This window comes from Enoplosus armatus, chromosome 9, assembly GCF_043641665.1.
Source record: "Enoplosus armatus isolate fEnoArm2 chromosome 9, fEnoArm2.hap1, whole genome shotgun sequence".
Lineage (NCBI taxonomy): Eukaryota > Metazoa > Chordata > Actinopteri > Centrarchiformes > Enoplosidae > Enoplosus > Enoplosus armatus.
The window spans coordinates 25,654,429-25,674,136 of NC_092188.1; the positions used below are offsets into that span (position 1 = coordinate 25,654,429).

At 41.8% G+C, this 19,708-nt stretch overlaps 2 protein-coding genes across 5 annotated transcripts in view; one reads left to right on the forward strand and one right to left on the reverse strand.

The window, feature by feature from the left end:
* Positions 1–688, reverse strand: part of zufsp (zinc finger containing ubiquitin peptidase 1) — a 16,935-nt gene extending 16,247 nt beyond the window's left edge. The window contains exon 1 of one of the 3 annotated variants that reach the window (XM_070911355.1): positions 638–688. The gene's annotated coding sequence lies outside the window, so the exon portion shown is untranslated. The remainder of the gene's footprint in view (positions 1–637) is intronic. The other 2 variants (XM_070911356.1, XM_070911357.1) reach the window with 2 other exon arrangements.
* Positions 1–14,921, forward strand: part of kpna5 (karyopherin alpha 5 (importin alpha 6)) — a 17,228-nt gene extending 2,307 nt beyond the window's left edge. Inside the window, exons 2-14 of one of the 2 annotated variants that reach the window (XM_070911360.1) lie at positions 2,352–2,485; positions 4,729–4,830; positions 4,990–5,089; positions 5,314–5,408; positions 7,376–7,507; positions 8,280–8,368; positions 8,496–8,595; positions 9,322–9,485; positions 11,010–11,088; positions 11,199–11,324; positions 11,417–11,544; positions 12,630–12,808; positions 14,404–14,921. In XM_070911360.1, the coding sequence (XP_070767461.1) occupies positions 2,352–2,485; positions 4,729–4,830; positions 4,990–5,089; positions 5,314–5,408; positions 7,376–7,507; positions 8,280–8,368; positions 8,496–8,595; positions 9,322–9,485; positions 11,010–11,088; positions 11,199–11,324; positions 11,417–11,544; positions 12,630–12,808; positions 14,404–14,591 (1,616 nt within the window). In that variant the 3' untranslated portion in view covers positions 14,592–14,921. Of the gene's footprint in view, positions 1–2,350; positions 2,486–4,728; positions 4,831–4,989; positions 5,090–5,313; positions 5,409–7,375; positions 7,508–8,279; positions 8,369–8,495; positions 8,596–9,321; positions 9,486–11,009; positions 11,089–11,198; positions 11,325–11,416; positions 11,545–12,629; positions 12,809–14,403 lie in introns of those variants that run through there. The other variant, XM_070911361.1, reaches the window with a different exon arrangement.
* The last annotated feature ends 4,787 nt before the right edge of the window (positions 14,922–19,708 follow it).

The window sequence follows — 19,708 nt, forward strand, 5'->3', positions numbered from 1 at the left end:
TTGGTGGGTGGCGCTGTGTCTGGAGCAGATGACCTGCTGGGGGGAGTGGCTGAGGGCAGTGACTGTATAGTTGTGACATCACAACCTCACGGAAGTCCTGACAGCTGGTTTAAAGGCACAGTGTCTGAATACGGGCTGTGTGCATTTCTCTGTTTTAATACTTTCACAGTATTTATACAGCACCTAGACCTAGACCCTAGACCTTATAATCAAACAAGACATGGAAACCTCACTTTTATAATATGGGACCTTTAAAGTTGAATGTGTCTTTGACTCTGCTGAATGGAATCACCACGTATGCGGTCTACAAGATTTTTTTTTGCTGTTTGGTGTTCTGTGTATATGACGAAATAACTTCAAGGTTTGTATCAAGAGCTAAAGAAATGTTTACATAGAGTGTAACGTTGCCACGGTCAAAACTATCTTAAATATGCAGATTTTTTTTTAACGGAACTTGGCATTTGAGGCACATTATTAGCGCTGCTGAACACCTACGGACGCTTTGAAATGTGTAATTGGAATAACGGTGTCACAACGACTCATATAACATTACATGACCACATGAATGTCGCACAGTGCAGACACTAACAGCTCCACACTCCCTGTCTTTGTCTTAACAAGCAGAACATCTACTCACGGGTAATGCAATGAACCCAGTGTTCAAATGGAGGATAGAGGTATGTTTCGCTTTCCTTTTTGCAGCTTCGAAACCTTACTTACTGGTTTTGATCAATTCAGGCTCATGGCGCCACCATAAAACTGTGACTTCCGGTTCAAACTTTCACAATAAAATAATTTCAATGCATAATTTATAGTGTAAATGGAAAATTTTGTTGGTTTATTTGTTTTGGTTTTTGGAGGGTCTTTTTTTGTTTCGAGGACCTATTTTTTATTTTATTTAAAACTATGTTAGATGGAATATGGCTGACATTACAAAACCATAATGTCAATTAAATATCAAAGGATTTGGTGCTATTTACACACCGAAAGATTCAAAGGTTTTAGCTTAAATCTTTTTGTTTGTTAAACATGTAGTAAAAATGCAAAATAAGAGCTGACCGAAATACGTAACATAAACATGCTGGGCAAGTGTATGTTGTGGAAATGTGGTAAACGTCTGCCCCACAGAGGATGAGACTGTCCCTCCTCAACGTGTAATTTTTTGAAGAATAAAAATGCACAATTTCCGGTTTAACTTTGGCTGACTGACCGGCCGACAGCTGACGGAAGTGGCGTGAGGTGCAGTAGTGTTGTTGACGCGAGGGGTTTGTTGGGAAAGTTTTAATAGGACGCCATTTTGCTCTTAGAAACAGATTGAGAGGAGCAAAGGTTGCAGCTATTAAACACTCGCACGCATTTTCAGGTACATTTTCTTCAGCGGGTAAGAACCTGTATTATGGCAGTGTGGCGTGGGAACTGATGTTGCTGTCATTCCAATAAAATACATCTGAAATATCTGACACAACGCAGCATTAGCTAAGGAGCTAGCCGTGAAGCTAGTTTTAGTTACTGACCAGGAATAGCCCATATACTTGTTGTGTTGTACGGCGGGATGTTAAGTTAACGTTATTAAAACCCAGTAAGGCAAAGTGTTACTGGATGGATTAACGGCAGCTGTGTGCATTGAGTTTTCATTTAAACAGGTTCAATTCAGGTCATGCTCGCATTCGATGTGTGCCTCGGCTGTTTGTACAGCTAGCTAGTTTTTGGATAGGAGTTTGGCATGACCTTCTTCCTGTACAGGAGAACGGCTGGTATCCAGCTGCTTAAATACAGCGTACACCTGAAAAATCTCCCTAGCTGTCTGTCATAATGCACAATGATATATCAACAGATGACTAACGTTAGAGAAGGCGATTACAGTGACTTTAATAAGTATTGTCCAAATGTCCAAAGTTGTGTTGCTTGTCAGAAACCCTGGATTTGTAGTAAATAATCATCACAAGGTCAGTCTGGATGTAGAGGCAAACATTGCACCACCTCAGCTCTTAGCTGTGTATTAAATTATGTTATTGCCGGTTTAGACAATGTAAAATGTCCATATCTCAGAGATTTATCAAAAACCAGTTAATCCTTCTTTGTTTCTATATTATACTCAATCAGCTTGAATTGGTTTCAGAGCTGTTTGTCAGACAGAAATGGGTGTGAGGTTCGGGTTTCCCAACCTCAACAACTGTCAGGTGCCGGTCCTGTTGACCATTTATAGGAACGATATATGCAGTATATTGTATCTCTGTCTAGAACCAAATGTTGTTGCTGAGTCATAGATCCCCAACATTTGATGATGTTTGTATTTGATAAGCAAACGCACCCCGATCTTCACTGCCCGTCCTTCAACCCTGACCTTTCAGACAGGATGGCGAGTCCGGGGAAAGACAACTACAGGATGAAGAGCTATAAGAACAAAGCGTTGAATCCTCAGGAGATGCGTCGAAGGAGAGAGGAGGAAGGAATCCAGCTACGCAAACAGAAGCGAGAGGAGCAGGTAAACACTCTCCCCTCAAACCACTTGATTAAAACCCTTTTTACATTCGATTGAATGAAATGAAACAGTGTTTAGCATTAAAGATGGACTTTGTCCAGCTCGCTGTAGGTGTTTTGAAACTCTAGGCTTGTCACAGTTATGTCTCAAAACAATAACAGAAGGAAATGTCAGATTTGGGGCATTTGGGTCCCTACAATACTGAGGAGTATATCTATTTGTGTGCTTGATAAGTATTAACGATAGTATATTAGATAGAGTACTGCTGTCCCCAGTTTTCAGAAGTGACATCAGTGGATTTGATTATTATGCCTGGTGTATTTATTTGAATGAAACCACTTGTAGTAAGTGTCTGGAAGTCTGTAATAAGTCTTAAAATGCTTGACAATGTGTTTTCATAATTACATGGTTACAGTGGAACCTCTTTGCATTTTTTACATACAGTGGCATGCAAAAGTAAACCTTATGTTACTGTGAATAGCTAAGTGAGTAAAAGATGACCTGATATCCAAAAGGCGTAAAGTTAAAGATGACACGTTTCTTTTAATATTGTAAGCAAGATTACTTTTTTGTTTCCATCTTTTATAGTGTCAAAATAACCAAAAAGGATAAGGGTCCGAAGCAAAAGTCTGGGCACCCTGCATGGTCAGGGCTTAGTAACACAACCTTTGGCAAGTATCACAGCTTGTAATCACTTTGTGCCCAGCTAAGAGTCTTTCAATTCTTGTTTGGTGGATTTTCGCCCATTCTTCCTTGCTAAAAGGCTTCTAGTTCTGTGAGATTCTTGGGCTGTCTCGCATGCTCTGCTCTTTTGAGGTGTATCCACAAATTTTCAATGATGTTTATGCAGAGCTTTTCCATAAGCGACAGCTGCCAGCCAAACAGGCGACTGCTCATTGAAGTCCAGCTACTTTATGATATTCATTTTTGATTGTCATAAAATAGTTTTACCCAGTTGCGAGTCGCTATGCATGTACATTTTTACAACCACTAGCCTCCGCTTCAAAACAATGGGATCATGATGATGGAGAAACGTGCCCATCTGTCTGCATCAGTCCCTCCCCCACATGCCCCGGGACCCCCATAGCCGGCTACCTTTTCCCCACTCGCTGGCTACTCCATATCCTTGTGGAAATCCCTGTTTTTAGGTCGGGGACTATGAGGGCCATGGCAAAACCTTCAGCTTGCACCTCTTGAGGTGGTCCATTGTGTGTGTTTAGGATCATTATCCTGCTATCCAGGAGCCATCCTCTTATTTAAGTTATTGTGTGTGTGTGTGTGTGTGTGTATATATATATATATATATATATATACACACACACCCTGTGCTCCAGATTGCCAGTTCGGCATGGTGGAGCAGTGGTTAGCACTGTCGCATGGGAGGTAGAGCGGGTTGGGGGTTCGATCCCCGGCTCCCACCCGCAATGTCGAAGTAGCATATAAGTGAGTCATATTTGTGCAGGTACAGGAATAGTGCACCTCCACTCCACAGTCTGCTAAATCTTCCTGAAGGTCTTTTAGCAGTTATGATTTGCCTTTCTAGCAATCCTACGAGCAGTTCTCTCGGAACTTTTTCTTTTCTCAACTTCCTGTTAACTGACGTTTCTTAATTACATTGTGAACGGGGGAAACGGCTACCTGAAAACACTCTGCTACCTTCTTATAGCCTTCTCCTGCTGTGTGAGCATCAATTATTGTAGTTTTCAGAGTGCAAGGCAGCTGCTTAAAGGAGCCCATGGCTGCTGATTGTTGTGACAAGGTTTGAGGGGAGTAAATTTGCGTCTGGCCTTTTCCTACGATGATTGTGAACAAGCCTTAGTCCTAACATCTGAGAAGGGGTGCCCCGGGAGCTCACCTGGTAGAGCATGTACCATCAAAGCTGAGTCCTTACTGCAGCAGCCCGGGCCCTTTGCTGCTTTTCATCCCCTCTGTCTCACTCGCCTTTCCTGTCTCCCTCTGCAGCTGTCACTATCCAGTGAAAAAAGAATCTAAAAAATGGCTTGTCTTTTTTCACTCTAAAATTGTACAATTGTACTGATGTTGCTTAGTTTTGTAAAGAATGTTTCATCTTTAACTTTATGCCTTTTTGGTGATCCATTCATCTTCTACTCACTGAACTATTCACAGTAACAGACGTTTTGACCAGGGGTGCCCAAACCTTTGTGTGGTGTGTTTGGTGTCACGATCCGTTTATCAAGCCAAGGTGGTCTGTACAGCAGATTAATCATGTGACTCCGTGCCCACAGCTGTTCAAGAGGAGAAATGTGTGTGTACCTTCAAGTGATGAATCAATGCTGGAATGTCCAATCCAGGATCCAGACATCAGCTCCACAGTGCCTGTTGCAGGTGTAAGTGTTGGTTTACTGTTGTGTTCTTTCTTTAAATGTACTTATCTGGCCCCAGTATCAAACTTATCTGTCTAAGCTCACATTTGTTTTCTATAACTGTGATTGGCTGCGATCTGAACATGATTTATGAATATTTGTCTAATGTTGACATTTGTGCAGGATGGAGTTATAACTCCAGATATGATTCAGATGATCTTCTCTGAAGACCCAGACCAGCAGCTTATTGCTACACAGAAATTTAGGAAATTACTCTCCAAAGGTTTGTGTTGCATCCAAGAATTCCAATATATGCATAATTTTATTGGATCTGAAGTTTATGTAATAATCGCTCACAGCTTTTTTTTTAGATATCTGTTGTACCACTCTCTCACTGATAAACATAATGAAGATTAAACTGAAAGAAAAGTGTGCGAACTTTTGAAACTCACACTATTCACACACACATTCAATGAGAGATGAGTTGTGCTCTGTTCTTCCGTGCAGAGCCCAACCCGCCCATAGATGAGGTCATTTCCACTCCTGGTGTTGTAAATCGTTTTGTGGAGTTCCTGAAGAGGAGTGAAAACTGCACACTGCAGGTGAGAGCTTCACAACACAGCCCAGGGCCTGAACGTGCAAAGCTATGATTAGCAACACAAGGCATTGTAGGATTCCAGGCAAGATGGGACTGACCAGTGATGCGAAAAAAACTTAATTTGCATAAAGTTGAAGCTATTTACTTGCAGTGGAGGGGAAGGTTTGTTGTACTTCCTGGGATCCCTCTTTTCTACATCCCTGGCCTCCAGTGTGCTGCGGCACAACGTCACGTCAGTTGGAGAAAGTGCAGGTTTCGTATCTATGCTATGTTTGCTAATGAGCGAGCTACTCGCTAGCATGGAAATGTGACAGGCACAGTGACAAGCCAGAGATTCCCACATGTTGAGCATTTACTTGTGGTGTGACGGCCGGGTTCAAACAAAGGCTTATGAATAACTCAGACCGACCTAACGTTTTTCTGTTATGTTGGCTAACTAACTTATCAATATCACTTTGCACTGTGTGCGTGGTCAGTTTGGTTTTTAGGCGTCCAACTAGGGCTGGTTTTGGGGTCAAGGTTCACTATGTCTTGAGAACAGCAGGGAAAACATTTTTGAAATTTATTTTGAAAAATGTCAACAGTGGCTCATTGGCCATAATTCTTACTGTAACACTTAATGCACTCAAATACTGACATATTGTCAAGTAAAACCTACATACTGTATGTCAATAATGCTCCACCCCAGACTCTGACCTGTTGATAATCCCTGATTAACTAACAAAGCAGGCACAGTGGAATGACTAACATGCACACCGAAGGCACATTGTGGTGGGGCTCAAGCACGTTGACCAGAAACTTAAATTGCTCCCATACAGTGGATAAAAATGTCTGAGCCGACTAGCATGTGACAGCTGATAGACAACAACTGGTGCGCTGCCAAAACGTTCCCGGTAAAACTTGCGCTCTAGAATTTCTCTGTGCCAGCAGTGGAGATAAATCCTTCAAGTATCGATAAAATGCCCCGGGTTACAAATGTAGGTTTCTTGGGAACACAAGAGTCATTCGCACCAATGCACCCAAAACAATTTTCACATTCGCTTCATTTTTTAGTAGTCGAGATAAATAAACTATTTTGACAGAAGTTCTGCTGGTCTGTGTGCATTATGAAATGACAGTTACGTGTCCTGATTGAAAAAAATAGTATTCAGATTTTATTTACCTGGGCGGGTCGGCGATGTTACGCAATTAGTTTGCTTCCAGTGGGTCTTAGTACGAACGACTCTCGAGTTCCCCCTAAATTTGTAACCCGGAGCATTTTATCTGTACTTGAAGGGACCAGAGAATGAGACTTGTGGATTGGAAAATATGGTTATTGTTGCAAATGCTATGAACAAGCTAAAAAAAAAAAGCTAAAGCTGACTCTGCGTAACTGAGGCACATACAGTATCTCTAGAATTGAGCAAATTCTTGTAGACCTACTGGCTGAGACAGCAAGTACATCTTATGTTTCAAAATTCCTTAGTAATCTCCAAGCGAAGTCAATTTGCCCCTGCGCCTTGAAAATGAAAAGTGTGCCCCTTAATAGTTGTCTGTGACCCTAAAGGTTTTCATTTAGGTGCACCAGTACCCCTAACAATAAATGTGAGCGTAGCGCCCTGGTTACTAAACAAATAGCTTATGTTCACCTTGTGATGAACATATGTGTCCAGAATTCAATTTCTGGCTCTCAAAGACGTGGTACATCTCAAAAGAATAACTTGCACCAGTCAAAGGAGTTCATCTCTGAAGTGTCACTTCAGCAGTAGAGAACATAATAAGTTGTAATTTGGGGCAGCATGGTGGATTGCACTGCTGGACTGGAGGTATGAGACCAAGCCATTAAGGTTGAAAAGTGCTATATAATTGAAGTCCATCCCCCATATTGCTTGATCCATTTGTAATTTATCATGAAGTAGAAAGAAGAAAGATGGTCACGTTTTTAACTTGGCAGGTTGACATTTTTGTGTGTATTATGTTTGTTTCCAAAAGTTTGAGGCAGCCTGGGCACTAACCAACATCGCCTCAGGTACCTTCCTGCACACCAAGGTGGTGATTGAAACAGGAGCCGTTCCCATTTTCATTGAGCTGCTGAATTCCGAGTACGAGGACGTCCAGGAACAGGTGAGAGCCTCCAAGATTATATTTTAAATATGGGCTCCAAGTGTCATCATAGACCATAAAACAGTTCTCATTTGAAAGTTACTTTCTGCTTGCAGTGTTGAAGTTCTGCAAGATTTCTGTTTTTTGTTTGTATTGTGTGATAGTAGTCTGGTAAGGCCCAAAAAGGAATAACAATATTAGCTGTTTTCCACGAAATCACACTTCCTCGCAGTGTTTATCTAAACACATGTCCTGCGTTATCAATTGCTGCAAACGAGCTGTTGCATTTCTTTCCCCTGAGTGCCCCTGAACTTGGATTTAGTATCGTCTCCTAAGCAGTGCTGAAATTCAGGTTTAAGAACTCGGCAGTACAGCGCAAAAACAGAATCTGTGACAATGGATACACTTTAAGTTATAGGTCCTTAAGTTCCTGTAGTGGAAAAGGCATATACATTGATTGATATCCCAATATAAAATTGCATATACCTTGATAGAGGCGTTTATCCATATCACTCACTCCTAGCACCACTCACTGGGCTGTTGTTTATCGTTTATTCAAATTCCGGAGTTGAAAACAGTGCTTCCTAAATTATTCACAAAAATCAGTTTCAGAGGTCATACAGCTGCAGAAATGCACACAATTTTATATCTACAGTGTCTAGTTTTAGTAGTCTTCATGTCAAGGTCAGGGGTTTTTGAGAGGCAGCGAGTCACATCACAACCTTTTAACAGTTCACCGATTGGTGCAGCACATTGTCAGTCAGACGCTGAGGCATGTTGACTGTGTTTTCAGGCGGTGTGGGCGTTGGGAAACATAGCAGGAGATAATGCTGAGTGCAGAGACTACGTGCTGAACTGTGGCATCCTGCCATCTCTTCAACAGTAAGTGTCCTTCCTCTCCTCTGTCTGAATGCGTCAAATATTATGTGAAAATATATATGAGATATATATATATATATATACACAATATATATGTGATTACATCTGGACCCTGTGTTGTCATTTGTAGGCTACTCGCTAAATCCAACCGTCTCACAACAACCCGCAATGCAGTGTGGGCTCTGTCCAACCTGTGCAGAGGGAAGAACCCCCCACCGGATTTTGCCAAGGTGAGTCCACGTGTCATAGCTTTGCATAGCAAATGGAATACTGGAGCCCATTTACCTAATTTCTGCTTGCAGCGTTAATAGAATGCTGCAGGAATGAGTCCTAAAACCCAGAAATGAGTTTGGGATTCCCTCGTCTCTAAGTCAGTGGGTTTTGAAGCTTTTTACGTGGCTTAAAAAAGGGGGCTGCTAACAAGTGGCTAAATGAGACTACAGAGGTTGTCGCGGACATTAAACGTCTTCATGCCGAACACGGAAAGTCATCTACTCACTAGTCCTGCCTTTACAGCCTCGTTGTGTTTATACTCTATATCTATCTGTCTATATATCTATATCTATCTATATTCTCTTTAAAGTGAAGCTTAGCGGTGGTGATGTTGAAGTAATGCGACCGTGGCGGAGTTCCTTTATAGCCTAACGTTAGCTTTTTACTTCTGGTGAGTCCATTTACGCGTCAAAAATCATAAAAGTGATGTTCATTAGTGAAGATTATCTTGCTGAACAAAACATTTAAGTATCATAAACTTTTGTTTTGCCACAGAGCTTATTTTCTGCAATAATCCCAAATCCCATGGAACAATCCCATTGGCTTGTAGTCGAGGGAACCAGGAGATGCTAACTTCAGGGTTGGCCTACAGAAATACGTCATACCTGCAACACTCAGTTATTGAATTGTTCATCCAGCTCTGTCTCGGTGTCTTTGTTGTCCCTGTCTCTGGTGTGTGTCAGGTGTCTCCTTGTCTCAGCGTGCTGTCCAGGCTTCTATTCAGCAGTGATCCAGATGTGCTGGCTGATGCTTGCTGGGCTCTGTCCTACCTGTCTGACGGCCCCAATGAAAAGATCCAGACGGTCATTGACTCCGGGGTCTGCCGCAGACTGGTGGAGCTGCTCATGTAAGTACTAACTAACAAGTCCACATAGGACAATAGTCATTTCCTGATTCACTAGAGGAAGAACAGGCAAAATATCAGGCTGACATGTGACAAAGCATGGCCAGGTGTCCCGTTACAGTAAAGAGTCTATTATTTTCTAATAGGACATTATCACAGCTGCATTATCATGTTCATACAGAAAAGTCAGTAGTCAGTGTAACACATGGTTGGATTCCTTTCAGTGGTGAGATATCTAGTATTGTAGTGTGAAGCTGTTGATGCTGTAGTTGCCTGCAGTTTATTGTACCTTGCACACTGATCGGACCAGAGGAACTTTTTCATAGTTCTAAGAACAGTTGGAGGTCCCCTTCCCTTTTTATTGTGTTCGCACTGCAAGAACTAGGAATGATTGTAGTTCTTAGAACACAGTTTTGAGGGACTTTTTTAGCTCCCACTTCAGAGTAGGTACTCTACCAGCACAAGATGAACCTTGTGTGGCGTAAGTGTACGGTGATTGGTTGAACACGAACCAATGCAGCACCGGCAACCGCCATGTTTAGGTGACTTAAGCGTTCCTGTTGGAGGTGCGAATGCAAACAGGAAAAAACGGTCAAGCTCCCCCAGAATGGTTTGGCCCTTAAACACCTATAGGCCGGTGATTTAACGATGTGATTGTGACTCTGTGGGTCATGCTGACTCTGCACTTGCCATCTCCAGTGTAGAGATGTAAGGGGGGGTGGGTTCGCAAAACAACACAACACGTAAACGCAAAATGTAGCCGCGTGGAAAAGCCACTAAGGCTAACTGCACAGGAATATGCATCATCTCTCAGCTAACTTTATGATTGTAATGTGGGCTCATAGTGGGTCAAGGAAAATGTCTAACCAGATGTTCGTGTTTATATGCAATCCCTCATAAAATAGTGTTGAACATGTTGTTTTGTATGAAGAGCAGGCCCTTTTGGTCCAGCCACCCTCACCACCTCCGTCTTTCTGCCTCTGCCTCCATTGTTTGCCATAATGGCCATTACAGGGATCTACTCTCTGTGTTTACGATGAGTCTGACTCATAGACAAGTGTTTTGAGCGATTCATGTAAAAATCATGATTATTTGGAAAGCTGTAGGAGGTTTGCATGTCCTGAAGTGATCTATGTTGCCTTGCACAAGTCCTCGTTTTCCCTGAATCTCTACAACGGAGCTGGCGAGCGCAAAGTTAGCACGACCCATAGAACCGCAATAGCCACAATTATGGGAAATGCACCTGGTAGACATGTACTGGAAATGTTCCTCTAATCAGAAACAAGTAATGTTTGTGATTACAGTGCAGTGGTCTTGAACTGAAATTGTTGGTGTCAATGGGTTTCTACTGTTCTTGTCAGTGGAAAGCTTCTAACCTGAATTAATTTAGGCGTGAACATCTTTTAATTGAATAGTTTCAATTTCTCAATGTTTTTGGCATGAAAACTCTTCAACCTCACCGTCAGTGCCTTTCGCTATAATCTCAGCACTGTACGCTGTGTGAATGTTTTCGTGTGTTTTTTCTAGGCACAGTGACTATAAGGTTGTTTCTCCTGCTTTACGTGCAGTGGGCAACATTGTAACAGGAGATGACATCCAGACTCAGGTAGAGGCCAAGCTACTCACTTTATTTCTTCATTGATTTATTTGGAAGGGATCATGTACAGTATGAAGTGTATTGCTATCTGATGTTTGTTTGTATGCTTGTCATCTCAGGTGATCTTGAACTGTTCAGCACTACCATGTTTACTCCACCTCCTCAGCAGTCCCAAGGAGTCCATCAAGAAGGAGGCGTGCTGGACTGTGTCCAACATCACAGCAGGAAACAGAGCTCAGATTCAGGTAAAGGCCGCTCCACCTGGGTTTAGTGCGTCGTCTGAAGAAGGGCTGCTGCTCTGTGTCTGTGTGGCTGACAGCATTCCTTCTCTTGTCAGAATGTGATTGATGCCAACATCTTCCCAGTACTGATTGAGATTCTTCAGAAGGCGGAGTTCCGCACGAGGAAGGAGGCAGCGTGGGCTATTACTAACGCCACCTCTGGGGGCACTCCTGCACAGATAAGGTAAAACCCATCAGTGTGTGTGGTGTTCAAAACTTTTTGGTAGAATTGGGATCACTTTGATTAATACAAAATGCAGGATTATTCTGATCCCAGCTGAAGGGTAGATTTCAAGGTGGTTTTCAGGATCAAAATGTCATAAAAACTTCAAAATGAATCAAAAATACACTTGAATCATGTAGTTTAAATACATTTATTTACATTTTGCACTTGATTTGTTTAACCATTACTGTGATAAAGTGAAAATTTAATTGAATGTAACGATCAATTATTACTGTAAATGATTTACAGTGAAACAATCGTCAGAGATGAAAAGCAGTCAAAAGTAGTTTTGAACACTTGCATCCCTCATCCCACAACTGGTCGGTGGACATTCAGTTTCGTCAATTTGTGTTAAAGATGTGTATTTGTGTTCAGTTCATACGTTTGTCCTCATTTACTTATTGTGGGTTCAGCTGAAAAGTCTTACAGTTTTAAAAGGTATTAAAGATGGAAGAGCATGGTGGTATTCTGTTGGTCTGTCTCTTCAATTAGAAACACTCAACGTGGCCCCCTGCTGGCTGTTACCTGTTGTTACCATTCAGAGCACTGCTAATGCGGATTTGGTCATCCTAAAAAGTTGGATTCTGGATCCGAGTGATCCCAATCTTTTTCTTTGAAAAACAGGTACACAAGCAGGATGGATTAGCTGATCCTGGCCTGGCCCCTGGTTCTAACCTGGGAACCAGACGAACCTGCAAGCTCATGTTTTATTTGCCCCCCCCCCCTTCCATTCAGACAGATTTCCATCCGACCTGATTCAGGTCGGGCCAATCACAACGGTTTATCTATTATGGGGAGGGTTTAAGTACCATTTAGTCATTTTTCCCCAACTCCCACACATCATAGCACTACATCATTTTCAGCTGCTGAAGCTGCAGCGGGAGCCAGACCAAAATCAACACTAACAGTCCAGACATAGTTTGATCTGCCCCTCGATAATGTTTTGAAATAAAACGGGCTTGTATTTACAGTGAGGGGAAAAAAAACTATCTATTAAAATCAATTTAAATATTTCATGTGATTGTCGTTTCTCTTTGTGTGAACAGATATCTGGTGTCTCTGAATGCCATCAAACCCATGTGTGACCTGCTGACAGTGATGGACTCAAAGATCGTGCAGGTGTCTCTGAATGGTCTGGAGAACATCCTCAGATTAGGAGAACAGGAGGCGAAACAGAACGGAACAGGCATCAACCCGTACTGTGCCCTCATTGAGGAGGCTTACGGTAAATCGCTCACTTTTTTGCTGTTTCCGCACCAGAACTGTATCTGTGAGCAGAGGTCTTAGAATCCGATTAATTTATAGTTTTCTTGTCACAATACATTTATCATCTAAATGAAGTCCAGTCCAGAAAAGGATAAAAAAGAGTAGTTTTTACTGTTTGACACATAACACATTCACATTCATCATCAACTGCTGAATGTCCACTAAATGTTGTGTTTTTTTCTAACTTCTTTTTATCATTAAGAAAAATGTTATCTTTTTTTAAGAAATATATCTAAAAGGACTACTGATCATTTATCATAATATAAAGTTTTCAATCAGAACCAAAAAGAAAATGTGAAAAAAAGCTCCCAGGACATAAATGTCTGAAGTTTGATGCCTTCAAATGAGTTCCACTCCCACTTTATATTGTGATTGAAGCATTAACTGCAAAAGACAGTCATATAGAATCATTTGTAATTGCTTTCACCTCTTCAGCATTAGTATCATTGAACCATTCTGACCCTCCAAAGTGCAAAAACAGTATTATTATTATTATTAATATTATTAAACATTATGATGGATCACCTGCTGAAACGTGATGCTGCAGTTGACTTCCTTGTTTACACTGTCAACTGCTGTTTGATTCGAAGCTGCCACAGGTGTTACTAATTCTTACCATACACTAGAAGACTTTGGAAAGACTTTGATTTTGCAGAGGATTTTGCAAAGTCTGGGGATCTTGCAGGGTCACTATTTACAAGACTACAACTAGATTCCTACAAATGCATATATATAGTACAATTACTGTGATCGGCCACCGTCAGTAATGAATACACACATTATTAAACCATTAATAAAACCAATAACGAACAGCAGTAAAAGTCAGACAACCTTATCATACTTGTCACTAGTGGTGACAAAACATTAAACAACTATACATATTAGCAGTTTGAATTAAACTAAAGCTCCCTGCGCTCTGGGGAAGATTTTACACCAAACTCACTTTTAAGAAACATAGCATATTAAAGATTCCTTAAGTTTTCTCTGAAAACATATCACTCTAGAAATACAAGATAAAGTGCTTTCCATTTCCACAGTCTTCTTGTCAATTCGGCGTCAATATAATTCATAAAGACGAACTGTATTTCCGTACAAACTTTGCGTCTTGAATTTTGTCACCTCGACTTGCTTCCGGGCCATTTTTGCGGGACAAGATCGTGGGAGTGAGAGGCGAACCATTTCAAAAAGTAAAGTTTAGTTAACATCACTTACATTTGACTGGTGAGCCCAATTTACTAACTCACTACACTACAAACAGCTGGTGCAGCTGGTCATTTACAAGTGCTCAGTTTAAAAACAATTGGCTAACAGTGCATGTTCTGCTCCACCAGCCTTTTAATGCTGTTGTTGTTTTTGTTGTGATTTGGCGCTATATAAATAAAACTGAATCGAAATACAGTTTTAGAAAGGTGGTGCTAAAAACACAGTTGTGGCATTACTCATGCTACAGCTTAGTTGCTCCTGTCCTGTCCTATACTATATGTATATATATTTGTGTGAAGTATGCTATAGAAATAGAATGAGCTGTGTATATGTGGATGCGCACTCCTTCAGGCCTGGACAAGATCGAGTTCCTGCAGAGCCACGAGAACCAGGAGATCTACCAGAAGGCCTTTGACCTGATCGAGCACTATTTTGGCGTGGAGGAGGAGGATGCCAGCCTAGCTCCTCAAGTGGACCAGAGTCAAGGCCAGTTCGTCTTCCAGCAACAGGAAGGACCCATGGAGGGTTTCCAGCTCTAACGCCGCCTCACCTCCACGGCCCCTTCGTTTTCTTCCTGTTCTCTAAACCTCTCCTCCACCGGAGACGGCGGCCTATACTGGCCTACAAACTTTCCTGGGACAACACCTTGTCTTTGCTGGGCCAGCTCCACCAGACCTTCACCTCTACTATGTACTCACAACGACACCTACTCTGGAGAGACAGAGAAAGATTTGTGAATATGGAGCTGTTTGTGACTGTGGGAGCCTGTTTGGAGGTCTCAGTTTTGCTGGTTTGTATCCCTCTGATGAGATGTCCATACTATGGAAAGCCAGCAGCTCATCTTAGAGAAAGAATTCTCTTCTTCTTTTTTTTTTTTCCTTCTGTAACGCTACACAGTATGATGTTCCTTTTGACTTCCTGTGATATTATTTTCATCATTCTAAATGATGTTGATGATATTTGTGTCACAATTAGTCTCCAAAAATCAGCATCCAGATCCCTTTTTTTCCAATGTGAAACTACCTCTTAAGTCTTCAGAAAGAAAGAAACCGAAAGGAAGGAAGGAAAGAAAAAGCCCCCAATGAACAGATAAAGCATTAGACTGATTTTTATTATGGCTGAAATCCAATCTTTAAATCCTTGGTGTTCAGATTCGGGGTCTAGTGGCTGACCTGTCAGAAGTCTGTAGGCAGGTAGTGGATGTAAACGCAGTGCTACTGTACGTCCTGGTGTTGCCATACTCTGAAGTCTGCACGTGCTTTCTGGGCTCTTTCTCCCCTCCTGTCGAAAATGGACTTGACGAGCACCTGGAGACTCTGGGTCTTTTTTATTTATTGGTCTTCTGAGAGCAGTGGAGGAGAGAGGAGCTTGCTGTTTCACTTCTCCACCCTCAACTCGGACTGAAAGCAACTGATTCCTGGATTATGTGTTGGCTGTCCACTAGTGTGTTTTTCTGCTTATTTGAAATGTTCTTTATTTCAGAAAGTATCAGGGCAAGACACGTGCTCTGTGTTACATGATGGACATGATGCAGTGCGTGCAGAGTTTGCCACTCGGAACTAGCAAGGTAATATATCTTAAATTATTTTTTTCTGCCTGCAGTCATCGTTTCCTTGATGTGATGGATTAGTCGACTGACTTGGAGGGTTTGTATATTATATATACATGTAAGGAAGTATTAAAGAGTCTATAGGAAGGTGTGATATGCAATTATGTTTTCTGGCTGATATGCAGTTGTAGTGTTTCCAGTCCATCACTGCTTTATGCACCCTTGACAGTTTTCGTTTTTATCTTGAGGAGGTTTGTCTCCTGCGCTTTGATTTTAATTTTTTTTTCAAGTTCTGATTTTCTGATCGAAGTGTTGAGATGGAAGCACAGTGCCCCCCCCCTCCCCCCCCTTGCTTTTGGCTCTGCCCCTGACCCATGATTTGACATTTTTTTCCAACATGTGTACATTTGAGTACAGCAACATTAATCGGTGGAGAACCAAACATGAAATCAATCTATATTTACATGAAATGGAAAATATTTGTAATGCAGAAATTACATCAAGCACATTCAATCGTGTATAGTTTTCTAATATTTCTGGTTTGTATGATTGTATATCATATTTTTTAGGTTTTGGTAGTGTTTTTTTTTTTTTTTTTTTTCCTGTTTAGGAATTAATTTGCTGTGTACTTGTGGCTCTCTGTAGAAGTTGCGTGTAAGAAGTCCAGCAGTGTGTGTACAGGAGTGAATTACTGTATGCAGCCATAGGTCCTAACACTGACTGGATCACGGAGGTCTGACAGTGAAACTGGGTCAGGATGTCTGTAATGATGCCTGGCTCTTCTGTGTTGGGATGCACACTTATATTGTGTAACAAGAATTAATAAATTGATCTGTTGGATACAAACCATACACAGAATTACTGCTTTTTTGTCTTTTCTTTAGGAAAGTTCTCATACTGATTGACTGTCACATTTACTAGTGAATTGAATTGAGTGAAAGTGCTCTGCTTTTGCCAGAGTAAAGTACATTAACTCAAAAATCCTACTTGAGTACAATTTGAGGTACTTGTATATCCATATCATACTACTTTCAGAGGGGAATATTGTACGTTTTACTCGCCTAGCTTTATTACAAGCACTGTCTGGTGATTGTAGATATGTGTTCAAAGGGGATGGAGTGTTTTCCTTGCAGACATGCTACTGCAGTTTCAGTAGCAAAGGCTGACCTGTCAGCCCGAGATGAGAGTCTTGCCACAATTATGTTTCTATTAGCATTAACAGAGTAGGGGTTTCTGGCACAACTTTACAAACTTCCAAGGTGCATGGAGAAGGGGAAAAGGTCTGAAGAGGGCAAAACTCCAGCGACACTTGTATTATATCTTGTGGTCCACCTCTGCCAGGACGGTGATCATGGCTGAACCCACTGTGCTGTGGGAGGAAGGTCAGAGGTCAGCCCTCGGGAGGAAGAGGGCGAAATACAGCAAACTGTCTGCCGCGTGCACAGAAACAGGATTGAAGGCATCCACCTACCGGGTGGAAGTTGGCTGCAGAGGCTTCATTGGAAAATCCACCCAACGATTCCTGAAGGCTCTCTCTCGGAATTACCGAGTCCAGTCAGGCAGAAGAAGGCACTTGGGGAACTGGCTGAGAAGGCAGAACAAGGGAGTTTCTGGCTTTGGCTCAGAGGGAGAGACGCAAACAGACTTGACAGTTTGGAAGATTGTGTCCAAAAAGATTTGCAAATAAATATGTTTAGCTGATGTCGAACTACTGTCTGTACTGTGTTCCCACTAATATTTCTGACGGGTATATATTCATCCCAATGCAGATGTTAAATCTGCTGCTTCTGCTCAGTATCGCAACAACTCGAGGCAACAGAGCGTCTGCTATGACTCCATTAAGGAGGCCTACAGATCTGTTGTTGACCCCAACATTGTGCATCTGCTCCCCACTTACAGAACTGTGCCATGAACAAACATGTTTTTCATATATTTTATGTAAATCAGTTTTCACAGCGCTTTAGATCTATTGATCTGCGTTGTATAAGATGAAACTCACAATTTCCATCAAGAATATGGTTTCATGAGGAGTTTCAAGGTAATTTCTTCTTGTCCATGGACATCTTATCTCTGCCCTGCAATTAAAGTAACCAATGACGTTTAGCCTCTCTTGCTGATATAAATTGTTACTGCTACAGGCACAAAGTTGGGAAACGATCTATATTCTCTATGGAGGTGTAATTTCTTTCCCCTTGAAGCTTCAATAAAGTAATAGTTTCATTGCAGTACACAGACATTAACTGAAAACTACAAGCGCTGCAGTATGGGTACTACATCATTGTCCACATCCATAAAATTCACCAAAGTTCTCATCTAATCATTTTATCCATTTTACGGCGTGCATTGAGTCCATGCAATAGCAACATAAAAACAAAGAAAACAAAGGTTAGGGCTCATGATGTGAGATGTGTGTATTAGAGAAGTCTGCGTGTAAAAGCTCAGTGTATAATTATACATATAAAAATGTAAATAAATATAAATATATTAATAGGGAGGGAAGGGGAACCAAGAGAGAGGAAAAGAAGAAAAAAAATGTTTTGTTCTGATTAGAGATGATCCTACTGACCCTACATCCAGGAAACGGTCAAACCATACACCCACTACGCTCTGCTACTCCAGTGTGTTATTTCCTCACTACGAGGGGGGGCCTAGCCACCGCTCAACAAACAGGTGGTGGAATGTGGACTGAAAACTCATCTGTTCAGACTGCATCTAGTTGTGCCTGTTTTACACTCTTTCTTCGCAGAGCAGAAGTTGCATCTCTTTCTCTTTTTGTCCCCTTGTGTTTGCTTCTTGTGGGACTTCCTGTTGGTCAGGACCAGGTTCAGATCGCTGCTCTGCCCTTACCAGTGCTGCTGCGGCTGCTGTGTGGGAAAGGCCGTGTCGCATGGGCCTTTCCAAGCTCCTCCAAAAAGAACCTCCTCCAGTTTGTCTTTCTTGCCCTCAGGGTAGGGTTCAGCTCAGTCCATATGACAAAGGCATTGTAGGTCAATGACGTTATGGAATATGACAAGACGCCAGCGGGCTGTTCTCCTCTTGCAGCTGTATGTGCTGACCCCTGCAGACTTATGTAATGTGCTCGAAAGGATGACATCTTGTCCTTCTACAAAACAAGTGTGGTGTCATGGGTGAAAGCGAACTTAGAAGACAAGATGTCTCTCTCCCTGGTTGCAATCAGTACATTATATACTTGCATAGTCCAAGCATAACTGGAATGTGCATCACAGGCTGCCCATAACTTTTATTCCACATTTTCCTGGCTTGCTAGGCATGTACTGGTGGCAAGGAAAGGATAGTGGTCCTTTTATGCTCTGTTCTTTTTAAACCCTGTAAATAGTTAATAAATATCCACCTGCGGGTTTGCATCATCTCCTGCCTCTGCATAACAGGGAAGTACCCGGTCTTGTGGGGTCCTGGAGTCATTCAAATGACATTTTCCATTGCCATCCTGCCATGGAAGTGAGGACGAACCAATTGTGTTTTTCTTGGACATGAATGTCTCCCTTGCTGTCTGCTCCTCTCCCTCAGACTCGCCATCATCTGAGGGGCTGTAATCAGAGACTTCCTCCATGTTGTCCACCTGCTCTGACACTTCCTCCTCCAAATTACTGTCTGCTCGTCATTGATATTGGAAGACCAGATCAATGACCTCTTGGACAGTAAGTCTTGCTGCCATAACCTCAGTCAGTCAGGTGCAGATCTCCCAACAGTGTCAAGGCTACCTATGACCTCTGTTCCTTATGCGCACAATATTTGACAATGCCTATGCTGGTTTTACTCTTTCACTGTTTCAAGAAGAATATGCCGACATGGCATGTACACATTCACAGTTTCAAGATTCCCGAAAACCACCATTTGATTTGACCCACTTTGGTGGATCTAAAATCCATTTCAGTAGATGCCGTCTCAAATTTGACCTGGAACAGCATGCAGTAGCGCAAGAAGAACTCAAGGAAACGTTGCAGAGTGCATTATAGTGGTTATGTACTGCTAATTAAACTACCCAAACTGACGCAGAACTTTAATAAATTACAATCATGAACATGGGCTGCCATCAGGGACATTGCTGAAAGTAAATACTATAGTTTCTTTTTTCCTAGAAGAAGG